The sequence below is a fragment of the Lepisosteus platostomus genome, chromosome 5 (assembly GCF_059453375.1).
Source record: "Lepisosteus platostomus isolate fLepPlt1 chromosome 5, fLepPlt1.hap1, whole genome shotgun sequence".
In the NCBI taxonomy this organism is placed as follows: domain Eukaryota; kingdom Metazoa; phylum Chordata; class Actinopteri; order Semionotiformes; family Lepisosteidae; genus Lepisosteus; species Lepisosteus platostomus.
The window spans coordinates 45894848-45912145 of NC_142615.1; the positions used below are offsets into that span (position 1 = coordinate 45894848).

General features: G+C 41.4%; 1 protein-coding gene across 1 annotated transcript in view; it reads right to left on the reverse strand.

The window, feature by feature from the left end:
- Positions 1 to 4645: 4645 nt before the first annotated feature.
- Positions 4646 to 17298, reverse strand: part of LOC148667324 (scavenger receptor cysteine-rich type 1 protein M130-like) — a 41032-nt gene continuing 28379 nt past the window's right edge. Inside the window, exons 5-12 of the mRNA XM_088632933.1 lie at positions 15547 to 15861; positions 13028 to 13339; positions 11667 to 11810; positions 10044 to 10142; positions 9576 to 9647; positions 7694 to 7780; positions 6731 to 6817; positions 4646 to 4761 (exon numbers count right to left, since the gene is read on the reverse strand). Coding sequence (XP_088489059.1) covers positions 4646 to 4761; positions 6731 to 6817; positions 7694 to 7780; positions 9576 to 9647; positions 10044 to 10142; positions 11667 to 11810; positions 13028 to 13339; positions 15547 to 15861 — 1232 coding nt within the window. The remainder of the gene's footprint in view (positions 4762 to 6730; positions 6818 to 7693; positions 7781 to 9575; positions 9648 to 10043; positions 10143 to 11666; positions 11811 to 13027; positions 13340 to 15546; positions 15862 to 17298) is intronic.

Genomic DNA, 17298 nt, shown 5'->3' on the forward strand with positions numbered 1-17298 from the left:
GTAATTGTGTTTTATCTTGTGTATTTTTATTTATTGTTGTTGTCATTCTGTAAAGAGCTTTGAGAAGCCACCTTTTAAGGCGCTATCCCCATGTACCCCATGTATTAAGAAGACCCCCCTATTCCAGTATATTACCTGTAGTGTTATATTCAAAAAATCATAAAAAAATAAAGAACACTTTCACAACCCAAAGCAAGGTTGTATGAGGGGGGCTGTCTGCTGTGTAAAACACTTGGTTGTAGCATTGTGAATGTTGTGCTTCAAATGCTATTGAGTCATGAAGAGGACCTCCCTATCCCAGTGTATTGCGTGTCTAATAGGTGCCGTATTGAAAAAATCATAACAAAAACTGAAAGAGGTTTCACAACCCAAAGCAAGGCTGGGAAAGGTCAGAGGACCTGCTTAGTGTGTAAAACACTTGCAGCATTGTGGATGCTGTGGTTTAAATGCTATTGGCTTGTGAACAGCATCCCCCTATCCTAGTGCACAGTGCCACATTCAATAAAACCATAAGAAAAAGAGATTCACAACCCAAAGCTCTGCCAGTCTTCTGTGTAAACAATCATGGACATCATGATTTGAACATCATGGGTGCTGTTTTTAAAAAGCTGTTGAGTAAAGAATAGGAATTTTCCTGCAGAATGAAAAAAGGAAATAAAGAAAGGGTTTCAGAAATAAAACAAAGCTTTATTCCCGTGCTGACAGTCTGGGTAATTGGAAACTGCTGTTCTGCTTCCTATGGTCATATATGGGTTTTTCGCATGAAACTCTATTGAGCAGTATTTCTGGGTTGTGAATGTATGTATACAGCGGTCCCCCAGTGTTCCAGATAGTGCGTAATTGCGCATCAATCAAAACCCCGACTGTCAGAAAAGAATAATTAGCTCACTGATATGTTTATGGAGGGGTTGTGAAAATTTTCAAAGTCGTGGTCTTTAAAATGCATTTGGTTTGAAGGCGTTCTGTGTTATATGATATGTGATATGGACACAAGAATATTCGTGCGTGGAATAAAAAGACAAACTGTAGGCTGTGAGAACATTCACAATGTACTTTATACACAGAGCAATTGTATATACAAAGCAATTGTTTCATAAAAACTCTACAGGCGTGCCAAAATCGTTTTTGAACTTCAAGCTTACTTTACCCAAAAGTGATGAAGACACAGACATTCAATGAAAACGAATTTGATTCACTCAAGGCTTCGCTCTTTTGTTGTGATGTCATTTTAATTAATGTTAGCTGTGACTAGGTGTCGTTTTTGTCTCTTTTAACTTAAGAGTTAAAGAGTTTAAGAGTCTGCTCCTTTCTTCCTGGTATAGAAATAACATGTTCCATGTTTACAACCACCACTATAAATTATTTGTTCAGCTCTAACACCTGTCTGCGTTGACAAGGCATCTCAAAATGACATATTAAATAAGAACACGATCCTTCCAGTTACCATTCCTGTGGTTGGAGCGTTGTTTCGCCCTTTTTCGTTCTTCTACAATATTTACAGACAGGGCTTTATCACAGGAGTTGTACAGAAGAAGTGTGCATCGGTCCATGAAAATCATCAGTACTGCTGTTGTTCTATGCGTAGTTTAACCGAGAGGACTTAAAATATGCAAAAAGCTTTCAAAGAAAACAGAATTAAAAGACAGTAGAGTAAGGAGGTAAAAAAGCACTCCCCCGTCGAGGAATTAAGCACCGTCGCCCGTGTGACTGGATATAAAAATAACTGATTCGTTTTTGCCCAAAGCTTCTCTGGAAGCTTCAATGCAATTATTTTTCCTTCCTTATTTCTTCATTCCCATGAATTTACTCTGTAGTAGAGGAAACACGAAAGTGGGAAATTGCAGGCATTCTCCATGAGCACCCACCACTGGGGATGTAGCTCAGTGGTAGAGCGCATGCTCACATCGCATTGTGCTCACATCGCAATCTTCTGTTGAGTGAGAACTCTTTGTCGGTGTTCATAGAGAGCCAGGTTTACACAATTAAGTTCAGTCACACGCGAAGTGCTACAGTGTTGCTCTGCTGTTTTAGATGTACCTCCAAAGCATTTAGTTCTGTTAACTACAACAAATGATTTGAACTAATTTAACGTCATATTCAGGAAATCCAGAGAACGTCTCCACACTTGTCGTGGCTGTTGAAGAAATCACCTGTTAAATCTCACCCGGGATTTCTTGAGAGATCATTCAGCGAGCGAGTCCTCCCTCTGGACTCCGCACTAAACTGAAAGCTGCGCGAACTCCTCACTGCGTGTCCTGTACTGTTACAGGTGCTCTCGTGTAGACGTGGAGCACAGCCATAAGGAGACTTTGAACTTTTACCATATGTGAAGGAAAAGTCAAAAGAGCATGAATAGTATTAATCGTATAAAATATCCATGGTACAACTCGAGAAAGTACTGAAGGACTAAACAACGACTTTTGATGATTACAAGAGATTCAAGAAACACAACCATCCGCACACGGGCTTGGATCCTGAACGCTTAAGTTAAAAGACAAAGCGAAGGATATGACCTGTAAACTCTCTTCATGTTTTATAGTTTATGAAATAAAATAATGTTCTACTTTCTTAATAATTTCTTATTGTTGATAGGTGATTTATTGAATTTGAACAAAATCACAATTTACACAAATTACAAACATTTTGGGTTAAACTGTTATTCACACACTCTAACGAAGATAAACGTTAGTGTCTTCTGGTGTGTGAGCCCATTTCTAATAAGAATAAAAAATAAGTTATATAAATTGAATTGTTCTACTTTTTATACTTACATAGTCTTATTGATATTTCAGTTAAATATTTTCTTCTGTAGTAATACTAGTCTCGATTTACAATTTTTGGACATGGTGCATCTTAAATAACTTTGTTATTAGTTTCTGTTTTGGAAAATCGCGCCCAGAAGCTACCAAAACTGATAATGTTCACAAGATGTGTAATGCAATAGCAGCCTTCTGGGTGGAAAACAAAAAGTATTTCTTGGTATGAATCCTAGCTCATTTATAGGCGGTGTTCTAGGACTTCTCGCTTCAGAAATCCTGTCAACGCATCGTACGTTTCTACTCCATCAATATCAGCAGTGTTATCACTACCAAACGCTAAGAATAGATCCTGGCAATACTTCATGAGATCTTCTTTGGAAAATTGTTTGTTTTATTTTTAAAAAATATTTTCAATACCATCCAAAAAGTCGAAAGTTTCAATTGCATGCAACTGATGAGATCTCTCTTTGATGGAAGTTATAACATCCAAAACACGTTTCTTGTGGATCCAGAAGAGGATCATTATGAGGCTCAAAACATGCCTGTCTCTTCTTTTTTTGAGGACGAATTGATTATTGAGGTGTAATCATTGGTTCAAAACCCAAATCATCTGCTATTGCTGCTGTTTCTTTGATAGTTTCTTCAAATCCTTCAATTGATCTTCGATATCGAGGGATAATATCATACAAGTTGTGGTTTTCTTTTAATCACCAATTTTATTAAAATTTCACCTTCTTTTACTGATGTCTTGCATGTATCACAAGATATAACAGTCCCCTTGCGTCCTCAGGTAAAATGTTTTAAAAAGTACAACAAAAGTACAATATACTGAACAGCATTTATGCTTACATGTATATTAAAATGAAGGTACATATACCAAGATATTAAAATACAATTGTACAGATTTGTGAAGTTTTCCACCAAATCTGCAATGTAATTTTGAAGTATTATAGCTGAGAATGCAAGGTGAGTATGAAGATCAAATTCAATGAGTGAAAATGATTTTCTTGGAAGTTGCCGATGTTGGTCATTATTGATCATTCCAGGTATATTGACTTAGGTACTCAAATGTTTACTTGTTGTAGCTTGAAATGTGCAAAACACTCACATTTCTTTCAAATATGAAGATGTTTTACTGTATCTAGTGCTCTGTACTGGTCAATCTGGGTGCTATTAAATACCTATGGTTTGAGGTGCAGTATAAAGTGAAGGAGTCTTAGATAGATAGATGCAATTTCTTCTCATGGGATCAATAAAGTATCTATCTATCTTAACCTTTTGATTTGAAGGGAATGTAAATAACAGCCAGGTTGTCTCTTTGGTTGTGTTGTATCTGGCTCTGTCGACAGTGCCTTTTGTTCCTTGTGTGGATTAAATCATACTTATGAATTGATCACAAACATTTAGACATTCTCTCCTTCTGGGGTTGATTTTATCATTGTGAGTGGCCAAAGGTTCCTTATTTATTTAATTAAAAGTCTTTAATTGTACAAAATTAAGAAATTACAAATGAATGACAAAATGGTTTTAAAAGGTTTATTTTTAAAAAGGAAACGTTAAGAAAATGTATATACATTTCTGCACATCAGAAATGTTACATTCAGAATTCTATATCAATTAATAGTTTTATTTCAGAAACATATCATATTGTACAAGAAAAAAGACTGAATGGAATAGGGAACTTTAAGGTCTCCCTGTTTTAAAACACAAACTGCAGGTCCTGTAGACAAAGTCAATGAGGACAGTGACTCACTGGTCAGAGCTCTCAGGTGACAGACAGTGTCAGTGTGGAAGCAGTGGAGTGAAGTGGACTCAGGTCACAGACAGTCTCAGTGCTCAGAACTGTTGTAAGACTGTGTGACTCTGTTGGTGAAGCTCTTCTGTGTCTAGACCTGCTGGAGGAGGTTCTCCCAGACAGCTCTGTCAGTCTCACAGCGCCCATCCTCTCCCTGAGAGTCATCCCCAACATCATCGTAGTCAGTCCTGTCAGGGGCAGGGGGTCCTTCTTCAGAGGGCAGTGTGGGCAGGACCCTGTCCACTCCAGGGCCAGGCTGGAGGACACCTGACAGAGAGACAGACTCATGATTTGTTAAATGAGCCAGTTATTGAAATAATATTGTTACATATTAGGATTATGAAAATTGTGAATATCAAAAATGACTGAGTAGATAAATTAAAAAATAAATTAATCATAACCCCCTACTTTTAAAGATTTTGCCAAGAATATACCCAAGCATTTGGTATAGTTAAAGGCACATAAGAGATTTGTTCTTTTGTTCTTTATTGAAAAAAGTAATAGTTCAGACAATTAGTTAAATATTTGTTAACAACACTACACACAACATAAACATACAACACGCAATTACAAATTTGCTAACAAGGTGTTTTAGACACCTACATCCTAAACACCCAGAAAATCCTCAAACTGCTACCAAGTATTCAGCTTTTACAGAACACCTACATAAAAGAAAGAGATAAACCAAACCTTCTAAACCGAAGACATTACAACCTACAGTTAAATATCTTTCTTTGTGAACCCAATTGCTACAAAATGAATGGGAACCTATCTCCCTGTTCTAAAGATGCTCACACTAGCCAGGAGAGGCACTTTTTAACTAAGGGATTATATAAAAAAGAAATAAAAGTTTCTAAAAACAACAGAAAGGCAAGCTCTCTTTATGAGGTTCAAAGACTAAACTCCAGTCCGGTCTTTCCAGTTGATCTGGACAAGTAGTAGAAGCAAGAAGTAGCTCTCGCCTTCTATCATTGACAGTTGATTGACAATCATTTAACCAGAACTTTATGGTTGCTTTGATCTCTGAATCTCACACCTCAGCATCTCAGCAAACATCTCCTTGCTTTGCAGCCCCTAGCCATGTACTGTAATTGGAATTGGAATTGATGACAATACCCAGGTGTACCTAGATTTTTTAAAACACTTACATAGTCACAATAGTGTAGTGAATGGGGATTTTAATTTTCTGTAACAATAAGAAATTATAGCAGTATATTTTGAGAGTACTTGTAGACTTTTAGGAACTAATCAAACATAATAATCTATAGTCTCACACATGTATTCTAACCAGACAATATACAATTTATTGATATAATCATAATTTGCATAACAAACAATAAGCATAATAGAACATACTGTATCTGAGAAGTTCTCTGCTTTGATATCAATGGTTATTAGTGGGCTAACAGTTATAGTATACAGAATAGATGTTACAATATTGTACTCAAAAGCGTTTAATAGGTTTTTTTAATTAAATTGTATCTTTTTGGAAGAATTGATGATTCAGTGTAGAATTAACTTATACTTATGAAGTATCAATGATCTAAAACCACAGTGAGGAAGACCTAATAATTTCTGAGCCTAGTAATTCTCTCTGCAGTCAGAGAACAGAATTCCTGGTCTTGGGGAATCTAAAGCTGCTGATCAATTTAAATTAATTTAAATCTGATTGGCTAGGTGTGTCAGTAGGTGGGTTTCAGTGACACTGTGATCTTTGTGATCTAACTTTGTACAATTCAGGTCACTCAGTCTTTATTGGCTGTTATTGATCCTTGTAGGACATGACAGAGTGAAGCTACTGCTACTGCAAAATGCCTGATTCCCCCCTGTCTTGGATGACAGTGCAACAGAGATGGATTATCTTTCCCATCCCTGAAATACCTAACCCACACTGAGCCCCCTGGCTGTACTTTTACCTGAAGTGGGGTCTTCCTCACTGCTGAACACATCACTGTACCCAGAGGGTGTCTCATCAGAGAGGAGTCTCCCTGTGAACAGAAGAGCAGGTCAGTAATGGCTCTGTCATTCTGACACAGACTGGCCTGTCAGAGACCTCTTCTCTTCTAGGTAGTGTTTATTTGAAGATATGAAATTAGGTTGAGACTAATTTCTAATGACAAAGGCTACTGTGGGCTGGTACAGGGGGTACTCCTTAGTCTTATTTATAATAACTCACCTGACACAGTGTCTGGACTCTGGGGCACAGTGATGGCATCATCATAGTACTCAGGGGCCTCTTCTTTCACAGAGGACATCAGCTTTCCTAAAGCACACAGAGCACAGCTTCACTGTCACATATCAGCATACTGAGTTATCTAGAGCACGGGACTGCTGGAGCTCATCAGAACACACTGATTAACTGAACATCACACAGGATCTAAAACTCCAGGCTCAAAGTACAGGAGATCAGGGGGAACCTGATTTCCAGTCCTATTCACAACTGTAATAAATGTAAAACAATTCCTAGATTTTTAAATAAGATGTTGAAGGAAAACAGGGCAGAGAAAGTTTGGCTGTATTTGGACAGAGAGGGTGGTGATGTGAACCCTATGAGATACTGAAGAGGAGCCGGACACTGTCAGCAGTGACCCAGATTGAGTGTGCAGGGCTGAGATCACAGAGAGAGAGTCAGATTCATGTAACTGGTACAGAATAGTACAGACTCCATATTCAGAGGCTGAGATCCAAGAAAGAGTAGAGAGATTCAGACTCTGTGGGAGTCCAGACTGGAGTTTAGTCTTTGAACCTCATAAAGAGAGCTTGCCTTTCTGTTGTTTTTAGAAACTTTTATTTCTTTTTTATATAATCCCTTAGTTAAAAAGTGCCTCTCCTGGCTAGTGGGAGCATCTTTAGAACAGGGAGATAGGTTCCCATTTATTTTGTAGCAATTGGGTTCACAAAGAGAGAGATTTAACTGTAGATTGTAATGTCTTTGGTTTAGAAGGTTTGGTTTATCTCTTTCTTTTATGTAGGTGTTCTGTAAAAGCTGAATACTTGGTAGCAGTTTAAGGATTTTCTGGGTGTTTAGGATGTAGGTATCTAAAACACCTTGTTAGCAAATTTGTAATTGGGTGCTGTATGTTTATGTTGTGTGTATTGGTGCAGAGTTTCCCCATGTGATTGGACTGAAATAACCCACCTGACAAGGCATCTGGACTCTGAGGTACAGTTACAGCATCATCATAGTACTCTGGGATCTCTTCTTTCAGAGAGGTTATCGAGTCTCCTGAACCACACAGAGAGACAGAGAATTTACACTTCAGGACTCAGACTTACTTTGACCATAGTGCTGCAAAGTAATTGGAAAGTGTGATTTTAAATGTTTTGTGGTGTATAGTTAAGCCAAAACTCTAGGGTCGCTGATTAATCTGATCTGAAAGGCCGTTTTTACAGCATGCTGTTCCGCAGTCTCCTTTTCTATCAAAACCAATGAGAGCACCCCAGTATTGACCAGGTCTAGTTTTGCTCGGCATCTATGATTTGCTGATGTAGCGGCAATGCTTGTTAATAAGACAGAATTAAGCTTTGGTATGCTCCTAAAGTAGGCCCCATCTCACCCTCCATGCAGGCTGAAAGAATTCATGCAGGCTGATTTAAGATGTTTTCTTTTGATAAGAAACAAGCTCCCAGACGGGGATGCAATTAGCTAAGTCTGGCTATCATGATCAATGGTCAACCATTGGCGCCTATCAGTCTAGGGAGTGCCGAATGGACATCTGGACTGCATTCCTAAGTGTCAAGAGTAAGTGACTTATATCTCACCTTGACCAACCAATCAGGGACTGGCAGGGCGTGGTAATACCATGTGGGTCTCCAATGCCCGCCAAACTCTCAACCAATCAGCACACATCTGGGTCTTGATCAAAAAGGGAGCGCAACCTCAGATCGGAGCTCTCCTTGGCCATTTTCGCGCATCCTCAGAGACAATCACGTGACAACTGCTGTTGTCTGCAAAAGGACTTGGACTTTGTTCTAAGCGCGAGGCCGAGGATCCCGTACGTACTCAGAATTCTACCAACGTGAATGCTCCGCTTGATCAACGGCAGCCTACAGTTGGACCCTCGTCGACAACCTGAATAGCTTATTCAGGAGCAGCGCTGGACCGGGAACGAACCAGCTTCTTCCCAGGCACAAGAGTGACTTGTGAGGACTCGCGGTCACACTCAGTGCATAGAGACTTTCTACCAGCCAGCCGGACTGCTGGTAGATCTCCTCGGAGCAACGACTGCCCTGCGCGCCGCAGTCAGATTCCTCCGCCCGTCCTACTCCGAGCTGTACCTCGACTGGTTGGCCGGTAGCCAGAGGACGCCGGGACAACGCCCATTGGACAACCGCTGGAACAGAGGCTGCAACAGAGCCTGTCAGCTGGTTTGGTGTTCATGCCGGGAAATTCCAAATCCATACACAGTGGATAAGTAAACCCCATGTTCTACATTGCATCTAGACAATTCAATTGTACCTCAACACAAGTTGTTATCAATTTAATTCATGAGTAATGTATTTACTTCCGAGTTTAAAGTAACAGTGGTTAATAACACTGATTAGCGATTTGGTAACCGAACGATATATATTGACATATATTCTCTGTTGTGTATCTCTTTGTGTTTGCATCTCTTCGAGATTATATACCTTGTATATTGATAACCCTCACAGTAAGGTCTGCCGCTCGTATCCAGGCAGACTAGTATATGTTTGGTGCACAGTTTATATTAAGAAATGTATCCCGTGTATTGAACCCATGTGTGTGCGTTGTTAGTTGTTCTGATTTTCTAAAAGCCCCAACGAACAACCTCGTGATTACTGCTACAATTAATAATTGTCTCAGTAAACCCATCAAACCACTACACTGAGATAAGGCTAGTGTGAGACAACACTGAAGAAACACGTGTGGTTATATTTATATAATTCAGGATTTTCTACATAAGTTCTCTAAACGTCAGCCTGGTTTGAGGTGAGAGTGAGTACTGGACTGAAGACCTCCTAACTCCCACACAGAGCCCCTTGACTCCATCTCCCCTCACCTGGTACTGGGTCTCCCTCACTGTCCTCCACATCATCGTATCCAGAGGGCAGCTCGTCAGAGAGGAATCTCCCTGTGAACAGGAGGACAGATCAATATTACCTGCAGTCAGACAGCAGACTCATTGTCTTCCACTGGCTGTGGAAGAAGGCAGGGTGTGAACAGTATCTCAGAGTTTGTGTGTATAAGGCAGATCAGGAACTGTGAACTGTGGTGTCAGTTACTTTGACACCAGTTGAGAAAAAACAATCCTACAGTCAGTCAGCACTGTCTCTTACTGGGAGAGAAGCCAGGTTGTCAACAGAAACACAGAGTTTATGATGCTTTTCTTCACTTACTTTGACAGCAGTTGAGAAAGAAAACTCTACACATTTAAAACCAGTATGGTGAGATTTTCTACAAGTGTTAAGTCCTCAGATCTTCCTCAGAAGATGGAGACTAATCACTCCTGAAGACTCTCTCCACTCACCTCTCCTGGGGGCGCTGTAGGTTCCCTCTCTGGCCAGTTTGTACTCTATTTCCTCGTAAACGGCATCATGATAGGGTGCGAGTGCTCCCTTAGATAGGGCTGTGTGAGAAAATAGACACTCAGGGTTAACATGCAGGGAGAGGAGTACAAGATCAAACATTGACTACTAAACCTTCTTTGGACATTACAGCACATAAATGTTATGCTTCTGGATTTGCAAATTTCCTGATATCTCCATCTGTAATTGTTGATAATCTTTTTTAAACTTTAAATGGTTTTCTCTACCAGGTCTCTACCAGGGCACAGCCGGTGCCCCTCAAGGCTGTGTGCTCAGCCCACTGCTCTACTCCCTGTTCACCCACGACTGTACTGCTAAGTTCAGCACAAACACCATCACCAAGTATGCTGACAATACAACAGTCGTGGGCCTGATCACTGACAACGATGAGGCTGCCTACAGAGAGGAGATAAAACAACTCGCAGACTGGTGCCGAACCAACAACCTATGTCTCAACATCAGCAAAACCAAAGAGCTGATTGTTGACTTCAGAAGACAAGGAAAAGTTCACTCCCCCATCTACATAGAAGGGTCTGCGGTGGAGATGGTGAATAACTTCAAATTCCTAGGCGTTCACATCTCTAAGGACCTTACATGGACACTGAACACCTCCAGTCTCATCAAGAAGGCACAACAGCAGCTGTACTTCCTGAGAAGGCTGAAGAAAATACACCTACACCCACTGATCCTCACCAACTTCTACAGATGTACGGTGGAGAGCATACTGACCACCTGCATCACAGTCTGGTACGGCAACTGCACCGCATCTGACCGTAAGGCACTACAGCGGGTCGTCAAAACTGCCCAACACATCATCGGCAGTGCCTTACCATCCATCCAGGAAATATACAACAACAGGAGTCTGAAAAAAGCCACCAAAATTATGTCTGACCCCACTCACCCCGGTCATAACTTGTTTGTTCCCCTACCATCTGGCAGAAGGTTCCGGTCACTCCAGTCGCACACAACTAGACTCCAAAATAGCTTCTTCCCCAGAGCTGTCAAGTTAGTGATGCCCCCACTCCCTCCCACCATATTATGATCTCTCCTAACACCCTCCTGTACCCACTACCACTGTACTCCTACACCACCACACACACGTAAGCCAAAATTGTACTGTCCCCTCGATAGCCCAGTAAAACTGTAACAGGCATAATAATATTCAATATTAATTAACCATACTACTTTTAACCACACTATTTTTTTGCACTGTTCCAAGAATTACCTTGCACTGTTTTTGTCCTGTTAAATTTTCTCTGTGGAATTTTGCACAGTTTTCGATTACTTGATTACATGTTATTTATGTTATGTTATTACATGTTACTATTATTGCTATTGTGTAACTGTCTATTGTCTCATCTTCTGTCCTATTTATATACTGCACCTGAGTGACTAATGAGAAACACTTTTCATTATACTATGCACCTGTGTAAGTTTAATGACAATAAAGTTGAATTGAATTGAATTGAATTATTCCTCAAGGTAATTATGTAAATATAAGTTCCATGTGAGTGACAGAACTGACCACTAGAGGTCACTATGTGGATGGAGAGTTCCCTCCCTACCTTTCCTCAGATTCCTGTTCTGGATCAGCTGCCCCACTAACAGGGCCAGCACCACGAAGAGCAGAGCCCCCAGCAGCAGGAGGACCAGGGGCGAGGCAGACAGGCCTCCCAGTGGCTGTGTCTGGGGTGTTGTCCTGGTTCTGCCTGAGAGAGGGGGAGACAATGGATGAACAGGGATCAGGAGAGGTGCTCTTCGGCTCATATACACTTTGACACATGTCCTGTTCTCCTCCTGTTCCGATATGTGGCTCTCATGGCTTCAGGGTGAACCCAAGATCAATGAAGAACAGTTAAGGATTCCCAATCTAACCCATCAGGACTGTCACTAAATCAGTGAGGAAAGAGAGGACACTAGCACAAGATCTACACTGGAAATCTGAAAACACTGATCTTCACTCTGAGAGAGGAGAGGAGACACTACAACAACACTGGGAATCTGAAGAGACACTGATCTTCACACTCAAGGAGGAGAGGAGACACTACAGCTACACTGGGAATCTGAAGAGACACTGATCTTCACCATGAGAGAGGAGAGGAGACACTACAACAACACTGGGAATCTGAAGAGACACTGATCTTCACACTCAAGGAGGAGAGGAGACACTACAGCTACACTGGGAATCTGAAGAGACACTGATCTTCACTCTGAGAGAGGAGAGGAGACACTACAACAACACTGGGAATCTGAAGAGACACTGATCTTCACACTCAAGGAGGAGAGGAGACACTACAACAACACTGGGAATCTGAAGAGACACTGATCTTCACCCTGAGGGAGGAGAGGAGACACTACAGCTACACTGGGAATCTGAAGAGACAGAAAGACAGGAGTTATCAATGACAAGGAAGATTTCTGTTCACCTGTAGCTGTTGCTGGACTGGCTGTTGTCTCTGACAAACCTGTAAAAGAGATAGGAGAACTGTCATTATTTTGCCTTTGGTTTTAAAGCAAGTTGAATCCAGAGTGGTCTTAATAAAAAAAAATCTTTACATTTGTTCCTTGAGGTCAAATCTAGGATTGCTGGATGAATGCTGTCTTGTTCAGAATTAAAGCCTAGTGCTGTTTACACACACATGGCTACAAAACATCCAAATCTTCTTCACACCTGAAGAAGGCTCCACGGCCGAAACGTTGTGTTCTCTTTCTTCTTTTTTTCAGCATGGAATAAACCTATTACTTGTTCCTTTGCAGCCTACGCATGCTGACGCAGCTACCCACCTGAAATCCAAATCTTGTGACTGATGATCTTAGTTGGATTAGTTAGATAGATATTAAGCAGTGATAGAGTATGGGTGACATCAGTCTAACTTCTCCATTGATCTGCTACCTTGTTTATCTACAGTTCTAAGACTCTCCTCACCTGTACAGGTAACCCCTGCATCCTCCTTGTGTCGACAGTCACTCTGATTCAGTCCAGAGTGACAGCAGTCCCACAGGTGAAGCTCACTGCCTGTGCAGTTTACATTGTCCAGCCAGATGGTGCCACTCCCTGGTCCGAATGAGGCCTCTATTGCTGCGCTCACTGCATCCCCACAGCCCAGCTGTCTGCAGACCACCTGGGCATCCTGCAGGTCCCAGGAGTCGTCACAGACGGTCCCCCAGGAGCCCTCATACTGCAACTCCACCCGCCCAGAGCAGTTAGTGCCTCCAGCCAGGCGCAGAGCCAGTGGGACTGAAAGTCAACAGTGAGGTTACTGAGTGTCATTAGATCTGTGACTGTAGATGAGAGCAGAGAGCTTACTGAGTGTCTTCAGCTCAGTGACTGTAGTAGAGATTAGTGAGGTATTGAGTGGCTCTAGAAGAGAGCTGTATGGTTACTGTTCCTCAGCTCAGGGCTGCAGTGTCTCTGACTGTTTTACACACTGAACTCACCTGGGCAGTACAGCTGAGGCTGCTCTTCCTGAGGGGCTGGAGTGCTTCTGTCAGCTTCTTTCCTAGGACCTTCAAAGATTAATAATAATTATTTCATTTTATACATGTTTGGATATAAATTACTAAGAATTCAGTTTAAAGCTTTTGTCTGTTCTAAATATGGCAAAACACTAATTTACAGAGCATTATTCTTCCCTCTATACCTGAGCAGGTGATCTCAGCCACTTCCCGATCTGTGCAGTCATTCTGACCCCAGGGGGAGGAGGGACACTGCCACAGGGTGGAGTCATGTTTGCGACAGGAGACAAAGTCCAGCCATTTGGGATCAGGGCTCAGCCTGGAGTTTGTCTCTCTGACGGTGCCCTTGTCTCCACAGCCCAGCTGTTTACAGATCACTGCAACTGTGAAGTCTGTCATGCTGTTGGCACAGATGCTGCCCCAGGTGCCGTTGTAGTAAACCTCTGCCTGTCCTGAACAGCCTGCAGACAGTCTCAGGAGAGTGTGATCTGTCAAAACAGCAGGGAAAGTCAAAGGCAACAAACCCTGACAAGACAGCCCAACGTTTCATTCTGAACTAAAAAGAAAAAAAACAACAAACAATGTGAACAGCAATCAGTCTCATTTCCTGTACTCATCCAGTTATAACTGACTCACATAATGAAACAAGGACAGCTGTACAATAACACAGCTGACATGAAGGTGACAGGAGTGTGTGGTTCTGTTCATTCAGAATCTGGACAGTGCATCACACAGAGCTTTAAAATCCCATTAGAAGATTAGGTTCTGATCCAAAACGTCATTCTGATCAGCTTGGCTATTCAGCAGCAGCACAACTAAAAGACTGAGGCATGAAAGTAGAATATGTGGCTCAGGGTGAGTGGTGCTGCGCTGTGCAAGGAGAACGTGCTGCTTGGGGTGACATTTAACACCGTGTGGTTCATCAGGATCTGGCCAGAAGCCATTCTTGGAAGAAATCAAAATGAAACATTTGAGGCAGAAAACCACGAAAGGCAATTGATGTGAGAAGTTTGAAGATTGGATTCTAGATCTTGCTGGAGCACTGAGATGAATATATCCCCATTCACTAGTGGAGGGGAATTCACGTTCAGTGCCAGAGTTTCTTTCTTTCTTTTTATTTTTGCTGGGATGTGAATATGTGCATTCCCAGCTGTATCATAACTATATCTTAGTCTCTTTTTACAAAGCTTTGCGTGATCTTGGCCCAAAATATTTGAGTGGATCTTTTAGTCCCTTATAATCCCTCTCGTACACTTCAATCACAAGGAGGAGGTTACCTAGTTCCTGGAATTAAAAAAGTCACAGCTGGCAACAGAGCATTTTCTTACAGAGCTCCCCAATGATGGAATAGCCTCCCCGCAGATGTGTGGAATTAAGACGCACTCCCAGTGTTCAAATCTGGGTTAAAAACATATTTGTTCAGTCTAACCTTTGGATAAATATTTAGGAAAAGCAAGCCACACAACCTACCAATTTCTGTTTTCGTTGTCATTCACTAATACTTTATTTCTTGTCTATTCTGAGGTGGACTGTTAGGAAGCCAGGCCCAGAATCCAGCTCCTTCTACCTGTCGAACTCAACTTCCCAGAGAAATTTCAACCAAAGCAAACTACTGAACATTCCAGACACTGCTGGACTTCACTACCCATTACTGAAATAAAAATACTATCTTTTTCACCATGTCTGTTCATTTTAATTAACAGAGGAGGATAGTCTCCCCCTTTTGAGCCTTGGTTCCTCTCACGGTTTCTTCCCACTATAGTCTAGGGGAGTTTTTCCTTGCCACTGTTGCCTGAGGTTTGCTCACTGGGGGTTCAGGCCCGGAAATCTGTAAAGCTGCTTTGTGACAATGTCCATTGAAAAAATACAAATAAAACTAAACTGTATTGAATTGAAATTTCTCAATAAGATGTATTTAAGCACTCCAGATGCAAACCATATCTACAATGTGGAATTCGAGAATATGGATTTTTTTTTTCGTTCGCTTACCTGAACACAGGATTCTCACATCCTCCTTGTGTCCACAGTCATGCTGTCCCCACCATGCTGAGGGACACTCCCACAGAGACGACTCGTGCCCCAGACAGCCCACCTCGTCCAGCCAGATGGGTCCAGTTCCCTGGCTGAAGGAGGACGGAACTGGGGCACTGAGGGCCGTCCCACACTGGAGCTGCCTGCACACCACCTGAGAGTCTGCCAGGTCCCAGGAGTCATCGCAGACTGTCCCCCAGGAGCCATTGTGATAAACCTCCAACCTCCCGGCACAATCATCTCCTGCCCCAACCAGCCTGAGGGAGCGCTGGGCTAGGAGAGACAGTACGCAGTGATACAGACACATATCTATTAAACATTACTGACACAATCCCCTCCTACCTCTACCAGCCTGAGGGAGCACTGAGCTAGGAGAGACAATACCCAGTGATATAGAGACATATATCATTGTGGCTGGTGTGGTGCCATTAAAGCTAACATTAGGTTGTTAGAAAAAAAAATTAAGAGTCTAAAATATAGAAGTTTAGAAAGATGCAGGACTGGTAAGCACAGAAGAACAAAGAGAATCTTTTGGTTTACTCTACCTCGTCATTAGAATTGTCATGAGTCGAAATTCACCAGATGAAATATAAGAAAAGACAGAGGAGAGAGAGGTAACAGGAGGAAGGAAGAGAGAAGAAGCATGTCAGATGAAAAGAACTGGAGTTCAGATTCTTGTTAAATAATGTGAACCTTGTTTAAGAGAGCTCTCAGTCTCAGATCCTGGTTTTCAATATTGTGCAATCCTCAGGCTGAAGACATTCTCTCCTAGTTTGTGATGGAGGTTTAGAATAGAAATATAGTAGTTTTTCATTCACTTTTGGGCATCATATTAATGCTGTTCTGTTAATTTAGGATGCAGGGTAAATCTCTGATTGCATTATAGAGGATTTCATATTATAGAGTTATAAGGGAAACATGTTTTCTATAAGAAGGGGAAAACTATGGATTTGTAGCCTATTATCAAAGTGACTGCCTACAGAAAATCTGAATAGACAGAAATAGCTGTCAGTCAGTGATTTCTGACCATTCACAGGCTTAGGGAGATTAGGGTTAGGGTTAAAACCGAGGTCCTGACTCTCTGTGGTCATTAACAATCCCAGGGAGTTTCTCAAAAAGAGCAGGGGTGTAACCCCGGTGTCCTGGTAAATATCCCATTCGCCCTTACCAATCATGGCCTCCTAATAATCCCCATCTATGAATTGGCTTCATTACTCTGCTCTCCTCCCCACTGATAGCTGATGTGTGGTGAGCGTTCTGGCACACTATTGCTGCCATCGCATCATCCATGTGGGGCTGCACACTGGTGGTGGTGATGGGGAGTCTCCATTACCTGTAAAACGCTTTGAGTGGAGTGTCCAGAAAAGCGCTATATAAGTGTAAGCAATTATTATTATTATTATTATTATTATTATTATTATTATTATTATTACAGATGTTCAGGGCAATTCTGAGCAAAAAGCCAAGCTTTTCTTTACTTTTCTTTGTCAGCCTGTTAGTCAAGTGAAGATCAATCAGATTCTGATTAGCGATCAGTTAGTAAGAACTTTTTTTACTGCTTAAATGCTATATACTGTATACGCTATCTAGCTCTGCCAGTGTTTTTTATATTTTTTATATATTTTTGGAAGGTGAAAAAACATTCCAGGTTCTGTCTCCATAAAAAAATATGCAGATAATTTTTTAAAATATTTGTTCAATCTGTCTCAA